At 46.8% G+C, this 20354-nt stretch overlaps 1 protein-coding gene across 1 annotated transcript; it reads left to right on the top strand.

Moving 5' to 3' along the window:
• The first annotated feature begins 10953 nt into the window (after positions 1-10953).
• On the top strand, positions 10954-20140 carry LOC136624434 (uncharacterized). The gene is made up of 2 exons (XM_066598412.1): positions 10954-10987; positions 18988-20140. Coding segments are annotated over exons 1-2 (1119 nt in total). The 5' UTR covers positions 10954-10985; the 3' UTR covers positions 20105-20140.
• Positions 20141-20354: the final 214 nt, after the last annotated feature.

Raw genomic sequence — 20354 nt, 5'->3', positions numbered from 1 at the left:
TGCGAGACGGAGGAGCAGAGGCAAGGATGTGTGAAACAAAGGAGCAGAGCTGAACATGTGCGAGACGGTGGAGCAGAGGCAAGGGTGTGTGAGACGGAGCAGCAGAGGCAAGCGTGTGTGAGACGGAAGAGCAGAGCCGTGTGTGTGCGTGTGAGACGGGGGAGCAGAGCCGAGCGTGTGCGAGACGGGGGAGCAGAGCCGAGCGTGTGTGAGACGGAGGAGCAGAGGCAAGGATGTGCGAGACGGAGGAGTAGAGCTGAGCGTGTGTGAGATGGAGGAGCAGAGCTGAGCCTGTGTGTGAGGGATATTATACACATGGACAATGGTCAGACATAAGCCGTATAGTGGCCAAATCGATATGACTGCAGGGGGCGGTTAATTACAGCTAGGGATTGCAGTCAGTAGGACAGGAAGCATGTTATCAGGGGGAGTACAGAGGGGTTTGGTTTAGGGTATTTGGTATGCCTCCCTGAAGAGGTGCGTTTTTAGAGCACGCCTGAAATTATGTATCAGAGTTGGCACAGATAGTTTTGGGTAGCGCGTCCCAGAGGACCGGTGCTGCTCTGCAGAAGTCTTGGAGGCAAGAATTAAAGGTTCGAATTAAAGGGGAGCTTAATCTGATCTTGTTAGCGGAGTGCAGCGCTGTGGCTGGGTGGTGGATTGAGATGACGGAGGCAAGGTAGGGCAGCGCGGTGCTGTGGAGAGCTTTGTGGATGAGGGTATGGGTGTCAGATTAGCGGCTGGACAGGAAGATGAGTCTGGCTGCCGTATTTAGGAGGGATTGGAGAGGGGAGAGTCTGGCGCAGGGGAGGCCAATCACAAGCGATAATGGAGCCGAGAGTGGATGAGGGCAACAGTGAGCGGTTTTAGCGCGTGCACGGTGAGAAAAGGATGGATATATGTGTGTAATGTCCATGTGTGGCGCTATATATGTGTGATGTACTATATATAGGTGTATGCCTCATTGCTGTGAATATTAAAGGGGTTGTCCCGCGCCGAAACGGGTTTTTTTTTTTTTCAACCCCCCCCCCGTTCGGCGCGAGACAACCCCGATGCAGGGACCTAAACAAAAATCCGCACAGCGCTTACCTGAATCCCCGCGCTCCGGTGACTTCTTACTTACCGGCTGAAGATGGCCGCCGGCATCTTCTACCTCGGTGGACCGCAGGGCTTCTGTGCGGTCCATTGCCGATTCCAGCCTCCTCATTGGCTGGAATCGGCACGTGACGGGGCGGAGCTACACGGAGCCCCATTCAGAAGATAAGAAGACCCGGACTGCGCAAGCACATCTAATTTGGCCATTAGACGGTGAAAATTAGACGGCAACCATGGAGACGAGGACGCTAGCAACGGAGCAGGTAAGTGAAAAACTTTTGATAACTTCTGTATGGCTCATAATTAATGCACAATGTACATTACAAAGTGCATTAATATGGCCATACAGAAGTGTATAGACCCACTTGCTGCCGCGGGACAACCCCTTTAATAGTTCTTTTTTAAAGTGCCATTGACTCCATAAACAGGAATCCCAGAGTCATCTTTAGAAAGAACAAAACCATAGAAACTATCGTAGCCCCTTCCCGTCCGGAGACTAAAAGAACTAAATGAAAAGACCAATCTATTAAAGACCTACAGCCTAGGAGCATACAGATGTGGCAAGAAGTGGGGATGCTGTCAACATATAATGCACAGAAGAAAGGAGATTAATAGGGGAGAGAAAGGACAATCAATTAAAATAAAATGTAAATTAAATTGTGAAACTAAATTAGTTATCTATCTGTTAGAATTTACTTGTGGCATAAAATATGTGGGGAGAACAAAAAATGCTTTGAGAACACGCATTGCGAAACACAGGTTTGATATAAAAAATACATTTCTGAAACATAGTGAATCCCGACACTTTGCAGAAACCCATGGCTGTCACCCACTACAACATATCCCATCCAAATCATTAACCAGCTACGAAGGAAGGAAATGTTCTGGAGTCACCAGCTAAAGACATTGGCCGCACACAGGCTAAATGAAACTCTGGAAAAAGTATTAGAAGAACAAGAATAAAGACTAGAGATGAGCGAACGTACTCGTCCGAGCTTGATACTCGTTCGAGTATTAGCGTGTTCGAGATGCTCGTTACTCGTGACGAGTACCACGCGATGTTCGAGTTACTTTCACTTTCATCTCTGAGACGTTAGCGCGCTTTTCTGGCCAATAGAAAGACAGGGAAGGCATTACAACTTCCCCCTGCGACGTTCAAGCCCTATACCACCCCCCTGCAGTGAGTGTCTGGCGAGATCAGGTGTCACCCGAGTATATAAATCGGCCCCTCCCGCGGCTCGTCACCGATGCATTCTGACATAGTTCAGGGAAAGTGCTGCTGGTGCCGGAGCTGCTATAGGGAGAGCGTTAGGAGTTATTTTAGGCTTCAAGAACACCAACGGTCCTTCTTAGGGCCACATCTAACCGTGTGCAGTACTGTGGAGGCTGCTTATTGCAGTGTTGCACATTTTTTTTTTTTTGTATATCGGCCGTGCAGAGCATTGCGTCCTGCAGTAATTTTACATTGTCCAGGGCCAGTAGTGGTGAGGCAGGGACAGAAGACATATTTAGTGTATATAGGCAGTGGGCCTTTCCAAAAAAAAATTGGGAAAAAATATCTATTTGGGCTGCCTGTGACCGTCCTCAGTGTACAGGGTCTCTGCTGAGGGTAGTTGTCCTAATTCATACGCAGCCAGCTAAGTGTTACAGCAGGCTTGCGCAAAATTCTTTCCTGCCTCTGTGTTGCCTGTTACATCACCGCTGTATTCCTGTCCACAGTGAAACAGTCTGCAGTAATTTTACATTGTCCAGGGCCAGTAGTGGTGAGGCAGGGACAGAAGACATATTTAGTGTATATAGGCAGTGGGCCTTTCCAAAAACATTTGGGAAAAAAAATCTATTTGGGCTACCTGTGAGCGTCCTCAGTGTACAGGGTCTCTGCTGGGGGTAGTTGTCCTAATTCATACGCAGCCAGCTAAGTGTTACAGCAGGCTTGCGCAAAATTCTTTCCTGCCTCTGTGTTACCTGTTACATCACCGCTGTATTCCTGTCCACAGTGAAACAGTCTGCAGTAATTTTACATTGTCCAGGGCCAGTAGTGGTGAGGCAGGGACAGAAAACATATTTAGTGTATATAGGCAGTGGGTCTTTCCAAAAACATTTGGGAAAAAAAATCTATTTGGGCTGCCTGTGACCGTCCTCAGTGTACAGGGTCTCTGCTGGGGGTAGTTGTCCTAATTCATACGCAGCCAGCTAAGTGTTACAGCAGGCTTGCGCAAAATTCTTTCCTGGCTCTGCTGTGCATTCCGTAAGCGAAGTCAGCCTCCAACCACAGGCCAATAAGTGGCACATTTAATTACAGCGTTCTGTTTCTGCACTACTGGTAATATAGCATGCTGAGGGGTAGGGGTAGGCCTAGAGGACGTGGACGCGGGCGAGGACGCGGAGGCCCAAGTCAGGGTGTGGGCACAGCCCGAGCCAGTGCGGTGGCCAGGGATAGAGGCAGGGCCAGACCAAATAATCCACCAACTGTTTCCCAAAGCGCCCCCTCGCGCCATGCCACCCTGCAGAGGCTAAGGTGCTCTACGGTGTGGCAGTTTTTCACAGAGACGCCTGACGACCGACGAACAGTGGTGTGCAACCTTTGTCGCGCCAAGATCAGCTGGGGAGCCACCACCAGCAGCCTCACCAGCATGCGCAGGCATATGATAACCAAGCACCCCACAAGGTGGGACGAAGGCCGTTCACCGCCTCCGGTTTGCACCACTGCCTCTCCCCCTGTGCCCCAACCTGCCACTGAGATCCAACCTCCCTCTCAGGACACAGGCACGAGTACCTACCGGCCTGCACCCACACCCTCACCTCCGCTCTCCTCGGCCCCATCCAGCAATGTCTCTCAGCGCAGCGTCTAGACGTCGCTAGCGCAACTGTTTGAGCGCAAGTACGCCGCCACGCACCTGCATGCTCAAGCGTTAAACGTACACATAGCCAAATTGATCAGCCTGGAGATGCTGCCGTATAGGCTTGTGGAAACGGAGGCTTTCAAAAGCATGATGGCGGTGGCGGCCCTGCGCTACTCGGTTCCCAGTCGCCACTACTTTTCCCGATGTGCCGTCCCAGCCCTGCACGATGTCTCCCGCAACATTGTACGCGCCCTCACCAACGCGGTTACTGCCAAGGTCCACTTAACAACGGACACGTGGACAAGCACAGGCGGGCAGGGCCACTATATCTCCCTGACGGCACATTGGGTGAATTTAGTGGAGGCTGGGACAGAGTCAGAGCCTGGGACCACTCACGTCCTACTCACCCCCAGAATTGCAGGCCCCAGCTCGGTGCTGGTATCTGCAGCGGTGTATGCTTCCTCCACTAAACCACCATCCTCCTCCTCCTCCAACGCAACCTCTGTCTCGCAATCAAGATGTGTCAGCAGCAGCAGCACGTCGCCAGCAGTCGGTGTCGCGCGGCGTGGCAGCACAGCGGTGGGCAAGCGTCAGCAGGCCGTGCTGAAACTACTCAGCTTAGGAGAGAAGAGGCACACGGCCCACGAACTGCTGCAGGGTCTGACAGAGCAGACCGACCGCTGGCTTGCGTGGCTGAGCCTCCAACCGGGCATGGTCGTGTGTGACAACGGCCGTAACCTGGTGGCGGCTCTGCAGCTCGGCAGCCTCACGCACGTGCCATGCCTGGCCCATTTCTTTAATTTGGTGGTGCAGCGCTTTCTGAAAAGCTACCCACACTTGTCATACCTGCTCGGAAAGGTGCGCCGGGTCAGCGCACATTTCCGCAAGTCCAAGACGGAGGCTGCCACCCTGCGGACCCTGCAACATCGGTTTAATCTGCCAGTGCACCGACTGCTGTGCGACGTGCCCACACGGTGGAACTCTACCCTCAACATGTTGGCCAGAATCTATGAGCAGCGTAGAGCTATAGTGGAATACCAACTCCAACATAGGCGGCGTAGTGGGAGTCAGCCTCCTCAATTCTTTACAGAAGAGTGGGCCTGGTTGGCAGCCATCTGCCAGGTCCTTGGAAACTTTGAGGAGTATACCCAGATGGTGAGCGGGGATACTGCAATCATTAGCGTCACCATTCCTCTGCTATGCCTCTTGAGAAGTTCCCTGCAAAGCATAAAGGCAGACGCTTTGCGCTTGGAAACGGAGGCGGGGGAAGACAGTATGTCGCTGGATAGTCAGAGCACCCTCATGTCTATATCTCAGCGCGTTGAGGAAGAGGGGGAGGAGCATGAGGAGGAAGAGTCAGCTTTGCCCACTGCTGAGGGTACCCATGCTGCTTGCCTGTCATCCTTTCAGCGTGTATGGCTGGAGGAGGAGGAGGAGGATCCTGAAAGTGATCTTCCTAGTAAGGAAAGCCATGTGTTGCGTACAGGTACCCTGGCACTCATGGCTGACTTCATGTTAGGATGCCTTTCTCGAGACCCTCGCGTTACACGCATTCTGGCCACTACGGATTACTGGGTGTACACACTGCTCGATCCACGGTATAAGGAGAACCTTTCCACTCTCATACCCGAAGAGGAAAGGGGTTCGAGAGTGATGCTATACAACAGGACCCTGGCGGACAAACTGATGGTAACATTCCCATCCGACAACGCTAGTGGCAGGAGGTGCAGTTCCGAGGGCCAGGTAGCAGGGGAGGCACAGAGATCAGACAGCATGTACAGCACAGGCAGGGGAACATTCTCCAAGGCCTTTGCCAGCTTTATGGCTCCCCAGCAAGACTGTGTCACCGGTCCCCAGTCAAGGCTGAGTTGGCGGGAGCACTGTAAAAGGATGGTGAGGGAGTACGTAGCCGATCGCATGACCGTTCTCGGTGACGCCTCTGCCCCCTACAACTACTGGGTGTCGAAGCTGGACACGTGGCCTGAACTCGCGCTGTATGCCCTGGAGGTGCTTGCTTGTCCTGCGGCTAGCGTCTTGTCAGAGAGGGTGTTTAGTGCGGCTGGGGGAATCATCACAGATAAGCGTACCCGCCTGTCAACCGACAGTGCCGATAGTCTTACACTCATCAAGATGAACAAAGCCTGGATTTCCCCAGACTTCTCTTCTCCACCAGCGGACAGCAGCAATACCTAAGCAATACGTAGGCTGCACCCGCGGATGGAAGCATCGTTCTTTATCACCATCAAAAACGGGGACCTTTTTGCTTCATCAATCTGTGTATTCTATTCATCCTCCTCCTCCTGAAACCTCACGTAATCACGCCGAATGGGCAATTTTTCTTAGGCCCACAAGGCTCAGTCATATAATTTTTGTAAACAATTTTTATACGTTTCAATGCTCATTAAAGCGTTGAAACTTTCACCTGAATCAAATTTTATTTTAACTGGGCTGCCTCCAGGCCTAGTTACCAATTAAGCCACATTAACCAAAGCGATTAATGGGTTTCACCTGCCCTCTTGGTTGGGCATGGGCAATTTTACTGACGTACATTAGTACTGTTGGTACACCAATTTTTTGGGGCCCTCGCCTACAGTGTAATCCAATTAATTTTTTGCCCACCTGCATTAAAGCTGACGTTACATCAGCTGTGCTGGGCACTGCAATGGGATATATTTATGTACCGCCGGTGGGTTCCAGAGAGCCACCTATGCTGTGGGTCCACAGGGAGTTGTAACTGCATGTGTCTACTTCTAAAGAACCCCAGTCTGACTGGGGCATGCAGTGTGGGCCGAAGCCTACCTGCATTTAACATGACATTACCTCAGCTGTGATGGGCAATGCAATGGGATATATTTATGTACCGCCATTGGCTTCCTGGCACCCACCCATGCTGTGGGTCTACAGGGAGTTGTAACTGCATGTGTCCACTTCTAAAGAACCCCAGTCTGACTGGGGCATGCAGTGTGGGCCGAAGCCCACCTGCATTTAATCGGACGTTACCTCAGCTGTGATGGACACTGCAATGGGATACATTTATGTACAGCCAGTGGGTTCCAGGGAGCCACCCATGCTGTGGGTGCACACGGAATTCCCATTGCGGAGTTGTACCTGCCTGTGACTATTTATAAAAAAACGCGGTTTGACTGGGGCATGCAGACACCTTGACAGAATGAATAGTGTGTGGCACATAGGTTCCCCATTGCTATGCCCACGTGTGCAGCTCCTGATGGCGGTGGCACAGGATTATATTTCTCATTGCTTCTGTACAGCATTGTGGGCTATCGCCCTGCCCCTTTTAAAGAGGGTCGCTGCCTAGCCGTGCCAACCCTCTGCTGTGGTTGCCTGCGGTTCCTCCTCATGGCAGACACACTTATAAATAGACATGAGTGTGGTGTGGCATGAGTGCAGCTGAAGGCTGCGCAGGGACACTTTGGTGTGCGCTGTGGACACTGGGTCGTGCGGGGGGGTTGGGCAGCATGTAACCCAGGAGAAGTGGCAGCGGAGTGTCATGCAGGCAGTGATTGTGCTTTGTTGGAGGTAGTGTGGTGCTTAGCTAAGGTATGCATTGCTAATGAGGGCTTTTCAGAAGTAAAAGTTGTTGGGAGGGGGGGGGGGCACTCTTGCCGCTATTGTGGCTTAATAGTGGGACCTGGGAACTTGAGATGCAGCCCAACATGTAGCCCCTCGCCTGCCCTATCCATTGCTGTGTCGTTCCCATCACTTTCTCGAATTGCCCAGATTTTCACAAATGAAAACCTTAGCGAGCATCGGCGATATACAAAAATGCTCGGGTCGCCCATTGACTTCAATGGGGTTCGTTACTCGAAACGAACCCTCGAGCATCGCGATAATTTCGTCCCGAGTAACGAGCACCCAAGCATTTTGGTGCTCGCTCATCTCTAATAAAGACACAACTCCGTATATGAAGTAAAACTAAAAGTTGTACATTAGAGAAGAAGCGTTGTTAGCTACTTGTCTGTATAATAAAAGTAATCTATTGCATTTTTTTAATTCATGTTCTTAAGAAATGATTTTAATAGAAGAAAATTGTAGAATGTATGTATTCTAATGTTTTAGTATGATGTTTCTTCAGCTGAAATTATTTTATTTGAATTCCTATGTAAAATTATCCTTTCAGATTTATATATATATAGTAACAATGTTCTCCAGGTGGTGGGGGCGGCAACGACACACTGGACTCAAAAGTGCATAAAAACTTACTTCAGTCTTTATTTTTATAGTATGCTCCAGGCAACAAGACAGCAACACAAAAGTCCATGCAGTATAACAGATGAAAATGCTGCACCACGCAGGGTGCTCAGAGGGTTTCCTCCTCAGGCTGTCAGCACTGACTCCTTGGGAGCTGCAGCCTGTTATGGCCCAGTAATAGGGTCAATGCCTACAGCTGAGCTTCCTAAGGACTAAGAGCCTGGGAGGGAGATATACTCCATCCACAATATCACCCTTTAACTGCCTAATATATATATATATATATATGAAGCCAGATCATTAGACATTGTATAAGGTGTTTTTATACAGATTGTAATTATTTGTTTGGAGAATTCACAGAGGCAGAGGGAACTAATTTACGTAAAAGCCCAATTCACAGAAGATCCCTTAAAAACTAGTATTTTATTTGTACATTCTAAAAAACATACACATGTTGGGCTTAATCATCAACCGATGAAAAGACAAAAGACAAGACAACGGATAGAAACACACATGTACGTGCTCGTGTGGGACAGAATGCAGCCGTCCACGGGAGATTTCAAATCGCAGCTAGATTAATATAGAATATTGCTGCATGAATCTCCAGGTGTAAAGAGTGGATATTTTTGCTTATTCCACATATATAGCTGGGGTGACTTAGATGTAGTGATTTATGGTTATGTCCTATCACCCTATCTCATACCAATCTATTTACTTTTCAGAACACTGTAGATTTTCTTTTCATTGCTTTATTGGTTCAACTTATGGAATTATTTAATCGATCAACGACTAGATCAGTTCAAAATATAAGGTATAGGGTTCGATGCATTTCTGTCGGACCTGCGACTTTTCAAGAACCTTATGGTCAATAGTCTGATAAACATAAATATGTCTGTCTGTATATATACCCAACAGACATATAACTGATACCATCAAAAAAGATTGAAATAACCAGTTGATCTTTGAGTGAACCGCAAACACTAGCTAGTATCGCCTGGTTTTATATTAATGAGAGATTAAAGAATGCGATACTAGATAGTGATAGTAACTCCCTCACTTAGTGAAAGTGATATCGATTGTATGGCTTGTCTTCTGGTATATGGTAACCAGTCAGACAAGTTATTAAAGTAGCCCTTTGCAAGCAAGGGTTAACTTAGCTGCCCAAGTTGCCTTGATAATAAAGTATATCACTTGCAAAGTTCAGCATAAGAAGAGGATAATACCCCTTAATCTAAATCTCAGTTGATACAGGCACTCTTATCTAGGTGCCCATATTCAGAGTATAGAAGCTGAATGAACAGCCTTTCTGTTTAGGCTAAAGGTTGAACAGAGAGAGAGCGTTATATAGCCTCCTGCCCTGATGGTGGGTAGGTGGCCATCTGAATGCATCCACTGATGTCTCATCTTATATAGCTTGTAACCCCACCCACCTCGTTTGGCAGCCACCAATCACGGGTTTATGCATAATTAGCCATGCGCTTTAGTGGTATACTCCCCTTGTTTACTATTTTCCCAAGACAAATGAATGCTACCTCATAGCTCCCCATCGGATCTCCAATTGGGTTTATGCTTTATATGGTCACGTGAGGTAATGCACACCTTTACTTTGTTTACTGTCAGATTGCGTGTACTAAATCTCCGATGCATAACAAGCAGCCGCCTGCATCATCAGAGCGCGTCTGGTGCCTTGATAGTGTTTATCGGCGCCTGATGACGTCAGTGCAGCGTCAAGGGATCTAGTGTAGCATGTGACTAAGTCACATGACCGCACTGCGTGTGCGGCAGAGCGAGATGCCGGGACGTAATTACTTCAAACATGCGATGTCAAACGGACCTTCCTGACTACATCGAAAACCCGTCACAGAAGGAGGGGAATCGATGGTATAGGTTCCTGAAGCCAGTGTCGTCAAAGAAGGAAAGTGACAGTTTGCTGAATTTAGTACTGCATATCTCAGAAAGAGACTATTATTCAGTTCAGAGTTATGGATTTATGCCAAAATAATTATTTTTTTTTTTTTCGGAATGTGAGTACCTATTTGAATATCAATCAATAGGAATATTCAATAGACTCCATTGTAGTTAGTCTAGGGGAAAATGAATATGATGCCAATAAAGATACTGGAGTGTATCATTTCCTGTGATATTTATTATGTGTGTAGAGCTGTCTTTTAATGTGCATGAATCCCCAATGGTGATGGAATCACCTAAATGATCGATATTCCTAGAGGGGACTGCATTTATCATTAGTAATACAGCCAAAATCACTTTATGATGAGAAATCAAATCCCTTTACGTTAACGGGATCTCGTAGGGATAATTCCAACTACGGTCTAGACGAAGGCATGGTTACGTATCTTAGAATTGAACAACAAGATAAGTATTACGCATGATTACATGACTACCAATTGTAGTTTGAACAAAGAGGTAAGTATTATCTATCAGCATCCCATAAATAATGAATAGACAAAGTAACTTTTTTAGAGCGAAGAGTTGAGGAGGCAAGGGGGAGCCACCGACGGGGGAGGGGGGGGGGATTTTTACAGAAGTAGACTTGATGGAATACAGATGATTAAGCCCTGATGGTTATTACTATAGGCCATCAATAACAGTGTCCGATATTCATATACATTAATTACACTCCATTAAGTTGGGGATGCACCTGAGGGGATTTGTCACTTAATAAAACAATTAAACGAGAGGATTTCATTGAGGCCTTGTGGGTGGACGGATTTGAGCCTGAAAATCCACTCTGTTTCCTTTTGCAAAAGCCTCTTGTCCGTGTCTCCTCGTCTGCCGAAGGATCTAATTTTTTCGAGGCCTTGAAACTTGAGTTGTGAAATGTCGCCCTGATGGACTGATCGCATATGGTTGGACAACGGGGTTGCTTCCTTTCTATTGATATTCCCAAGATGTCCCTGGATCCTTCTCCGTAGCTGCTGTGTTGTCTTTCCGATGTAATTTTTTGGACAAGTACATGTAGCCATATATATCACATTATTGCTTTTGCAATTGATGTAATCTCGGATCTCAAATGTCTTGTTTGTAACCGCACTTCTAAATGAGGAACGTCTTAGGATGGATTCGCACACTGAGCAATCTCCACAAGGAAATGTTCCTTTGATCTCCTTCCTACCAAGCCACATCATTTCTGGTTGGCGAGGGGATAGGTGGCTATGAACTAACCTGTCCCTCAAGTTTCTTCCTCGACGGAATGTTATAGACGGCGTATTTGTAATGAAGTCTCGGATGTCCTCGTCATCCCTCAGGATGCCCCAATATCGTTGTAATACATCCCTGATTGACTTTGCACCTGTGTCATAGGTCCCTATGATCCGGATGGTTTGGGAGGTGTCCTTTTCCTTTGGGACAAGTAGTTCTGTTCTATTCATGTCTCGGGCATGGTAGAAGGCCTCATCTATCAGATCCTTGGGGTAGTCTCTCTGGAGGAACCTGTTTCCCAGACTTCGACTTTCAGATATAAAGTCTTCTGTATTGGAACAGTTCCTCCTAATCCTAAGGAATTGGCCTTTTGGAATGCCGCGTCGGAGAGGTACTGGATGAAAACTTTTCCAGGATAACAGATTGTTGGTAGCTGTCTTTTTCCTGAATAAGGTAGTATTTAAACTCCCGTCAGTAGTTTTTCTAATTTTGATATCCAAAAATGATATTTCCTCTGTTTGTATATCAGACGTCAGCCTAAGGCCCAAGTTGTTGATGTTTAACTGGTCTACAAATCTATTAACCCCTTAGTGACCAAGCCTGTTTGCGCCTTAATGACCAGGCCAAATTTTGCAAATCTGACATGTGTCAATTTAACATGGAAAAACACCAGAAAGGTTTTGCATATCCAAGCGATTCTGACATTGTTTTTTCGCCACATGTTGTGCTTCATTTAGGCGGAAAAAATAGACCGATAGAAATTGTGTTTATTTATTAAAAGTGCCAAAATTGGGAAAATTTTGAAAAAATCGTCATTTTTTCACATTTCCAACTGCAATATCTTAAATATGTGCAAACATAATATAGAAATTTTTGCTAAGATTTATATTTCCACCCGTTTACTTTATTTTGGGCGCACATTGGAAAAACTTTCGTTTTTTTTTAACTATTTAGGAGACGTACAAATTTAACATTACTTTTTAGCATTTTGAGGAACACTTTGTTTTCCTATACCAAGCCGAGATTGGAAAGGCTCATGAGTGTCAGAATAATAGATACCCCCCCAAATGACCTCATTTTAAAAACTACACCCCTTAAAGGGGTTGTCCCGAGGCAGCAAGTGGGTCTATACACTTCTGTATGGCCATAATAATGCACTTTGTAATGTACATTGTGCATTAATTATGAGCCATACAGAAGTTATAAAAAGTTTTATACTTACCTGCTCCGTTGCTGGCGTCCTCGTTCCCATGGAGCCGACTAATTTTCGCCCTCCGATGGCCAAATTAGCCGCGCTTGCGCAGTCCGGGTCTTCTGCTTTCTTCTATGGAGCCGCTCGTGCCAGAGAGCGGCTCCGTGTAGCTCCGCCCCGTCACGTGCCGATTCCAGCCAATCAGGAGGCTGGAATCGGCAGTGGACCGCACAGAAGAGCTGCGGTCCACGAAGGTAGAAGATCCCGGCGGCCATCTTCAGCGGTAAGTATTGAAGTCACCGGACCGCCGGGATTCAGGTAAGCGCTGTGCGGGTGGTTTTTTTAACCCCTGCATCGGGGTTGTCTCGCGCCGAACGGGGGGGGGGGTTTAAAAAAAAAAAAACCCGTTTCGGCGCGGGACATCTCCTTTAATGTATTCACTGAGGGGTGTCATGAGTATTTTGACCCCACATTTTTTTTTTCAGGAATTAATTCAATTTAGAGGAGAAAAAGTAAAATTTCATATTTTTGCAAATCTGTCATTTTAAAGACATATTTTTTTCCTATAGTTTACATGAAAATCAGGATTTACACCCCAAAATGGATACCCCTATTTCTCCCCTTGTTCAGAAATATACCCATTGTGGCCCTATTGTTATATCTGAGTCCACAACGGGGCCCAAAATGAAAGGAGTAGTCAGTGTCTTTCAAAACAGAAATTTTGCTTGAAGTCCTTTTAGGCCCCATAGCACACATGTAGAGTTCTTGAGCGCCCAAAACCATAGAAAACCCCCACAAATGACCCCATTTTGAAAACTAGACCCCTTAAGGAATTTATCTAGGGGTGTACTGCATATTTTGACCCCACAGTTTTTGAATGAATTCAAACCAAGCAAAAGGAAAAAATTGTGATTTTCGTTTTTTCGGCAATTCTGTCATTTTAAAAACAGCTTTTTTTGTACAGCACACATATGAAGGAAGACTTACACCCCAAAATGGATACCCCTGTTTGTGCTGTTTTCAGAAATATACCCATTGTGGCCCTAATCTTATGTCCGCATGCACAACGGGGCCCAAAATAAAAGGAGTAATCGGTGGCTTTCAGAACATAGATTTTGCTTGAAGTCCTTTTAGGCCCCATTGCCCACTTGTAGAGTTCTTGAGCGCCCAAAACCATATAGAACCCCCACAAATGACCCCATTTTGAAAACTAGACCCCTTAACGAATTTATCTAGGGATGTACTGCATATTTTGACCCCACAGTTTTTGAATAAATTTAAGCAAAGCAAAAGGAAAAAAATAGGATTTTCATTTTTTGGGCTATTGTGTCAATTTAAAAACAGTTTTTTTTGTACAGCACACATATAAATGAAGGCTTTCACCCCAAAATGGATACCCCTGTTTGTCCCGTGTTCAGAAACATACCCATTGTGGCCCTAATAGACTTACAGGACCCATGGCTAGGCCTACAATGAAAGGAATACCCGTTGGATTTCAGGATACCACTGAATAAATTTCAGGCCCCATTGCCCACTTATAGAGCCATTGAGCGGCCAAAACTATAAAGAACCCCCTCAAATGACCCCATTTTGAAAACTAGACCCCTTAACGAATTCATCTAGGGGTGTACTGCGTATTTTGACCCCACAGTATTTGAATGAATCTAAGCAAAGCAGAAGGAAAAAGTTACGATTTTCAATTTTTTTGGCAATTTTTTCAATTTAAAAACAGTTTTTTTGTACAGTGCACATAGGAATGAAGACGTTCACCCCCAAAATGGATACCCCCGTTTGTCCCAAGTTCAGAAACATACCCATTGTGGCCCTAATCTACTTACAGGACGCATGGCAAGGCCTATAAAGGACGGAACACCTGTTGGATTTTAGGGCACAACTGAATAAATTCCAGGCCCCATTGCTTATTTGTACAGAATAAAGATTGACTCCCTAAAAATTCCCCCCCTCCCCCTCCGCGCCCTTTTTGGCGTTCGCAAATCTTAGATAAAAGTAAAAATGTGAACTGTGTAGTATTTCCGAAGACAGGGGTAATTACGGAGGCTGGTTGGAATGGGCCCATGGGGCAATAAAACCGGGTATCCCCCCCCCCTCCTCTCATGCTTTTTGGGGGTATTTCATGACCTCAGTGGCGGGTATGGGGTGTAAAAAGTGGCGTTCCGTGAGTCTCCGTAAGCTTGATGAGGTGCGGCGGTCTCACACAGAAGGCGCTCAACAAGGGGCTCCTGGAACTGCAGGAAAGCGAGCGTTCCCGGGGCTTCTTGTAAAATACGTATCACAGGTAGCGGTCTGAATAACGCCGGGCTCACGTGGGTGCAGGCGGAATCCGCTTGCGGAGGCCCACAGCGGATCCCATCTGTGAGCCCGGCTGTGACCCTGCGTACGGCTGCGTAATGTACTGCGCATAACTGCGTACTCACACAGGCGGTCATGCACAGTACACCTTTGTTTGCATTTCCCGCACCATCGCTTAGCGATGACGCGGGTACCCGCAGCCCGTATACAACGTAGTTGCGTATGGACTGCGGGTATATCCGCGACCATGGAGCACAATGGGCTCTATGTTGCAGATATCCGCAGTAAAATAGAACCTGCTGCGTTCTCTTTTCTGCGAGTGGATTACGCAATTCTGACCCGCTAATGTGAGCGGAATTGTGTAATCCAATGCGATTGATCTGCGTATTACCACGGATCAGACGCATGCGGAATCCGTCATTCCTATCCGGTCATGTGAGACCGGCCAAAGGTAGATCGCTGCCTTTTTATCACGTGATCGGGGACCACTCAACGAGGCCCCTGGTCACTGCTCCAGGCTCTCTGTGACCGTTGGTCGCTGGGAGCAAGGAGATTTTAAATTTCCTGGGCTCCCTGACTCCTGCGCATGTGTCCGGCTTTTTGCCGGCAATCGCATGTGCAGAATCCTGGAAGGTCCACGGAGGAAGATCGCGTCGGGATTCAAATACGCAGGCCTCTGGTAAAAAGTTTCATCTCCTCTCACCGATCGCATCAGTGAGGGGAGATGAAACTTCAAATTTTTTTTTTTACTTTTACGTGATCGCCATTATTGGATAATGGCGAACACGTGACCAGGAACCGCTCACCGCGAACCCCCATTAAATCTCCATGCTCTTGGCTACGTTTTGTAGCCAGGAGCAGGGAGAATTTAAATTATCCTGGCAATCCACAGCTTTTGCGCATGCGCCCGCCATTTTGGCGACGGGCGCGTGTGCAGAAGCTGTGGTAAGGTCCGCGGATAAATCTGGGGGCCTTAGGTACGTACTTTCATCCTCCCTCACGGATATGATCCATGAGGGGAGATGAAACGTACGCTTTTTAAACTTTTAAAAACTTTTTTTTACTTTTTTTTTTTTTTTAACTTTTTTACACTTTTTTCTCACTTTACATGATCACTGTCATCCATTGGCTGACAGTGATCATGTCCCCGGTATAATCTCTCTGCTCCTAGCTACACATGGCAGCCAGAAGCAGAGGGATTTTAAATTTCCCGGGGCTCGAGCCCGTCTGATTGACATCGGGCGCGCATGCGCAGACGGGGATTCGGGTCCCGGGACATCGGGACACCGCTGAGGACTGGGGGTGAGTATTTTCACCTCCCCTCATCGATCCGATCCATGAGGGGAGGTGAAACTGACTTTTTGAAAACTTTATTTTAACTTTTTCGCGATCGCCGCTAACCATTGGATAACGGCGATCGCGGTACCGGGGACCGCTCACCGCAGTCCCCGCTGACATCTCCTGCCTCCCGGCTACCTACAGGAGCCGGGAGCCAGGAGATTTTAAATCTCCCGCGCCGCCGGGCCTTCTGCGCATGCGGCTGACGTAATGCCGCCTGGCGCGCATGCGCAGAAGACCGGCTTCGGGCCCCGGAGCGGCAGGAGAGCGGGGAGCAGCGTGCCAGACCTCGGTGAGTAATTTCAGCTGCTCCGATGGATCCGATCCATCAGAGCAGCTGAATCTTTAACTTTTATGTACTTTTATTTACTTTTTTTGCGATCGGCGCTATCCATTGCATAGCGCCGATCGCAATGCCGGGGGGGGGGGCTCCGAACAGCCCGGGATGACAGCTCCATGCTGTCGGCTACCTGCGGACACCGACAGCATGGAGCTGTCACGTCCACAGCCCGAGGGGCACTATTCTCTGCAGGAAGCATGTTTTTACGTCCTCCGAGAATAGAGCCCACTTCGGGAGGACGTAAAAACACTATGGGCTGGTCGTTAAGGGGTTAAAGGAGATTTCATCATCTGTCCATAAAATCAGGATGTCATCTATATACCTGAGCCACAACAAAATCTTCTCTGTCCATTGATGATTGGCCTCAGAGAATACCAGTTTTTCCTCCCACCAGCCCAGGTACAGGTTTGCATAGGTGGGGGCACACGGGGTCCCCATAGCTGTACCCCTGAGCTGGTGGAAGTACTGGCCGTTGAACAGGAAGAAATTGTGTGTCAGTATAAATTTTAGTAGATTCGCCGTGAAGATATTATGTTCCTCGAATTGTGTTCCACGTTGATGTAAATAAAATTCCACTGCTTTAACGCCCTCTTTGTGGGGGATTGAGCTATATAGAGCCTCAACGTCGAGGCTTGCCAGCCGTACGTGAGACTCTACCTGTATTCCGTCAAGATGTCTGAGAACATCCATGGTGTCTCTCACATATGACGGGAGAGATGTTACAAATTCTCTAAGGACTTTGTCTAGGTAGACACTTGCGTTCTGTGTCACTGACTCAATACCAGATACAATTGGGCGACCCTTGACTGGGTTTAACCCCTTGTGGATCTTAGGTAGGGAATAAAACGTGGCAATTCGAGGGTGGCGAGGCAGCATAAATTTGTGCTCCTTGTCGTTTATGACCTTTGTTTGTAGACCGTCAGTTAGTATTTTTTCCAGAGACTTTTGATAGGATATTGATGGATCATACCCAAGGATCTGATAGGTGTTTTTATCTCCCAGCAAGTTCTTGCACATTTTTATATAATCTGTCCGATTCATAATGACAATATTACCCCCCTTATCGGAGGGTTTTATAATGATTTCAGGATCAGATTCAAGTGAGTTTAAAGCGCGTAATTGCGAGGCAGACATATTGGAATGTTTTGAGACTTTGAGGGGGTGTTTTGTCAAGTCAGCCAATACCATTTTCTCAAAAACATCAATCAGAGGTGCATATACTGGGGGGGGATTTGAGTTGCTTATTGGTCTAAGATCTGTGAGTGGGCCTATATCAGGTTTTGCTAGACTCTCAGATTCAAGACTCTCTAAAAGTTCCAAGCTAGGGAGGTCACTGACTTCTAAGCCCAATTCCTTGGCCTTTTTCTTATTCTGTGTTGCGAAGAATTTTTTCCAGCGCAAGTTGCGCAGGAAGAGGGAGATGTCCTTCGTCCACACGAACTCATTGTAGTGGGTCGTGGGGACGAAGGACAGCCCCCTCTCCAAAACGCGTGTTTCCTCAGATGTGAGGTGGCGTTGTGACAAATTTACAATTTGCATCTTGTCACTCTCAGGATGGCTGTATATTGATTCTGGATTAGTGGTCTGGGTAACTATATATTCAATTTCCCCTGCCATTTGGGGGAGCACAGGGGACCGGCGGGGTACAGAGTTAGTCCGTATGATCTCAGGTGGACTAGGCTCTATTGGTTCTGTTCTTTCCGACCTCGGAGGAGGTATTGACCAAAAGGTTGGCCTAAAAAACCTTTTTCAGGGGATTTTCTACTCCTTCCTCCTTGTCTTGGTCTCCCTGGTCCTCTCCTATTTCCAGGACCTACACAATTTCTCCTGACAGTGTCAAAGTCACTCTGTTCACAATCAGATGAACTAATGTCAGTGTCTGACTTATGTTTCTCCCCATAGGCTCTCCCTTCTTTAAAGTCGCTCAAATCCCTCGCAAATTGATAGTGTTTCCTTTCCTTAATGAATGCAGTATAGTTTTCAATATTTTGTTATAGGAGTTTTTCTTTCTGCTGATATTCGGTGTCAGAGGAGAAGGTTTTAGTTTTTACAATGGCTTCCGTTAGGAGGCGTGTATTTTTTTCAAACGTGGATTTCTCCTCTTCCAAAAGGAGTCTGATCAACTTTAAAGATCCGTCAGTCATCTCTTTCTCCCATTTTTTTAAAAACTCCGGGTTGCGGCATCTCAAAGGAGGTAATATAGGTGATCGTAGACCTCTTGGGACGATCTGATGTTCGAGGTATTTTGTTAACCCTTGTATCTCCCACCAGGACCTAGTGTATTCTCGGTAGACTGAGGTAAGATGTTTAAATGAATTTCTAATAGATGTGTAATGTGACTGAGGGTTGAATTCTTTATCGGAAAACACTGTACTGGCTTCTGTAAGCCAACTTGCGGTGTCTAAACTGTTCGCAAACCTGTACCTGGGCTGGTGGGAGGAAAAACTGGTATTCTCTGAGGCCAATCATCAATGGACAGAGAAGATTTTGTTGTGGCTCAGGTATATAGATGACATCCTGATTTTATGGACAGATGATGAAATCTCCTTTAATAGATTTGTAGACCAGTTAAACATCAACAACTTGGGCCTTAGGCTGACGTCTGATATACAAACAGAGGAAATATCATTTTTGGATATCAAAATTAGAAAAACTACTGACGGGAGTTTAAATACTACCTTATTCAGGAAAAAGACAGCTACCAACAATCTGTTATCCTGGAAAAGTTTTCATCCAGTACCTCTCCGACGCGGCATTCCAAAAGGCCAATTCCTTAGGATTAGGAGGAACTGTTCCAATACAGAAGACTTTATATCTGAAAGTCGAAGTCTGGGAAACAGGTTCCTCCAGAGAGACTACCCCAAGGATCTGATAGATGAGGCCTTCTACCATGCCCGAGACATGAATAGAACAGAACTACTTGTCCCAAAGGAAAAGGACACCTCCCAAACCATCCGGATCATAGGGACCTATGACACAGGTGCAAAGTCAATCAGGGATGTATTACAACGATATTGGGGCATCCTGAGGGATGACGAGGACATCCGAGACTTCATTACAAATACGCCGTCTATAACATTCCGTCGAGGAAGAAACTTGAGGGACAGGTTAGTTCATAGCCACCTATCCCCTCGCCAACCAGAAACGATGTGGCTTGGTAGGAAGGAGATCAAAGGAACATTTCCTTGTGGAGATTGCTCAGTGTGCGAATCCATCCTAAGAAGTTCCTCATTTAGAAGTGCGGTTACAAACAAGACATTTGAGATCCGAGATTACATCAATTGCAAAAGCAATAATGTGATATATATGGCTACATGTACTTGTCCAAAAAATTACATCGGAAAGACAACACAGCAGCTACGGAGAAGGATCCAGGGACATCTTGGGAATATCAATAGAAAGGAAGCAACCCCGTTGTCCAACCATATGCGATCAGTCCATCAGGGCGACATTTCACAACTCAAGTTTCAAGGCCTCGAAAAAATTAGATCCTACGGCAGACGAGGAGACACGGACAAGAGGCTTTTGCAAAAGGAAACAGAGTGGATTTTCAGGCTCAAATCCGTCCACCCACAAGGCCTCAATGAAATCCTCTCGTTTAATTGTTTTATTAAGTGACAAATCCCCTCAGGTGCATCCCCAAATTAATGGAGTGTAATTAATGTATATGAATATCGGACACTGTTATTGATGGCCTATAGTAATAACCATCAGGGCTTAATCATCTGTATTCCATCAAGTCTACTTCTGTAAAAATCCCCCCCCCCTCCCCCGTCGGTGGCTCCCCCTTGCCTCCTCAACTCTTCGCTCTAAAAAAGTTACTTTGTCTATTCATTATTTATGGGATGCTGATAGATAATACTTACCT

This window comes from Eleutherodactylus coqui, chromosome 4 (genome assembly GCF_035609145.1).
Source record: "Eleutherodactylus coqui strain aEleCoq1 chromosome 4, aEleCoq1.hap1, whole genome shotgun sequence".
Classification (NCBI taxonomy): Eukaryota; Metazoa; Chordata; class Amphibia; order Anura; family Eleutherodactylidae; genus Eleutherodactylus; species Eleutherodactylus coqui.
Note: the sequence above shows the minus strand (reverse complement) of the source record. Positions and strands in the feature narration are given on the sequence as shown.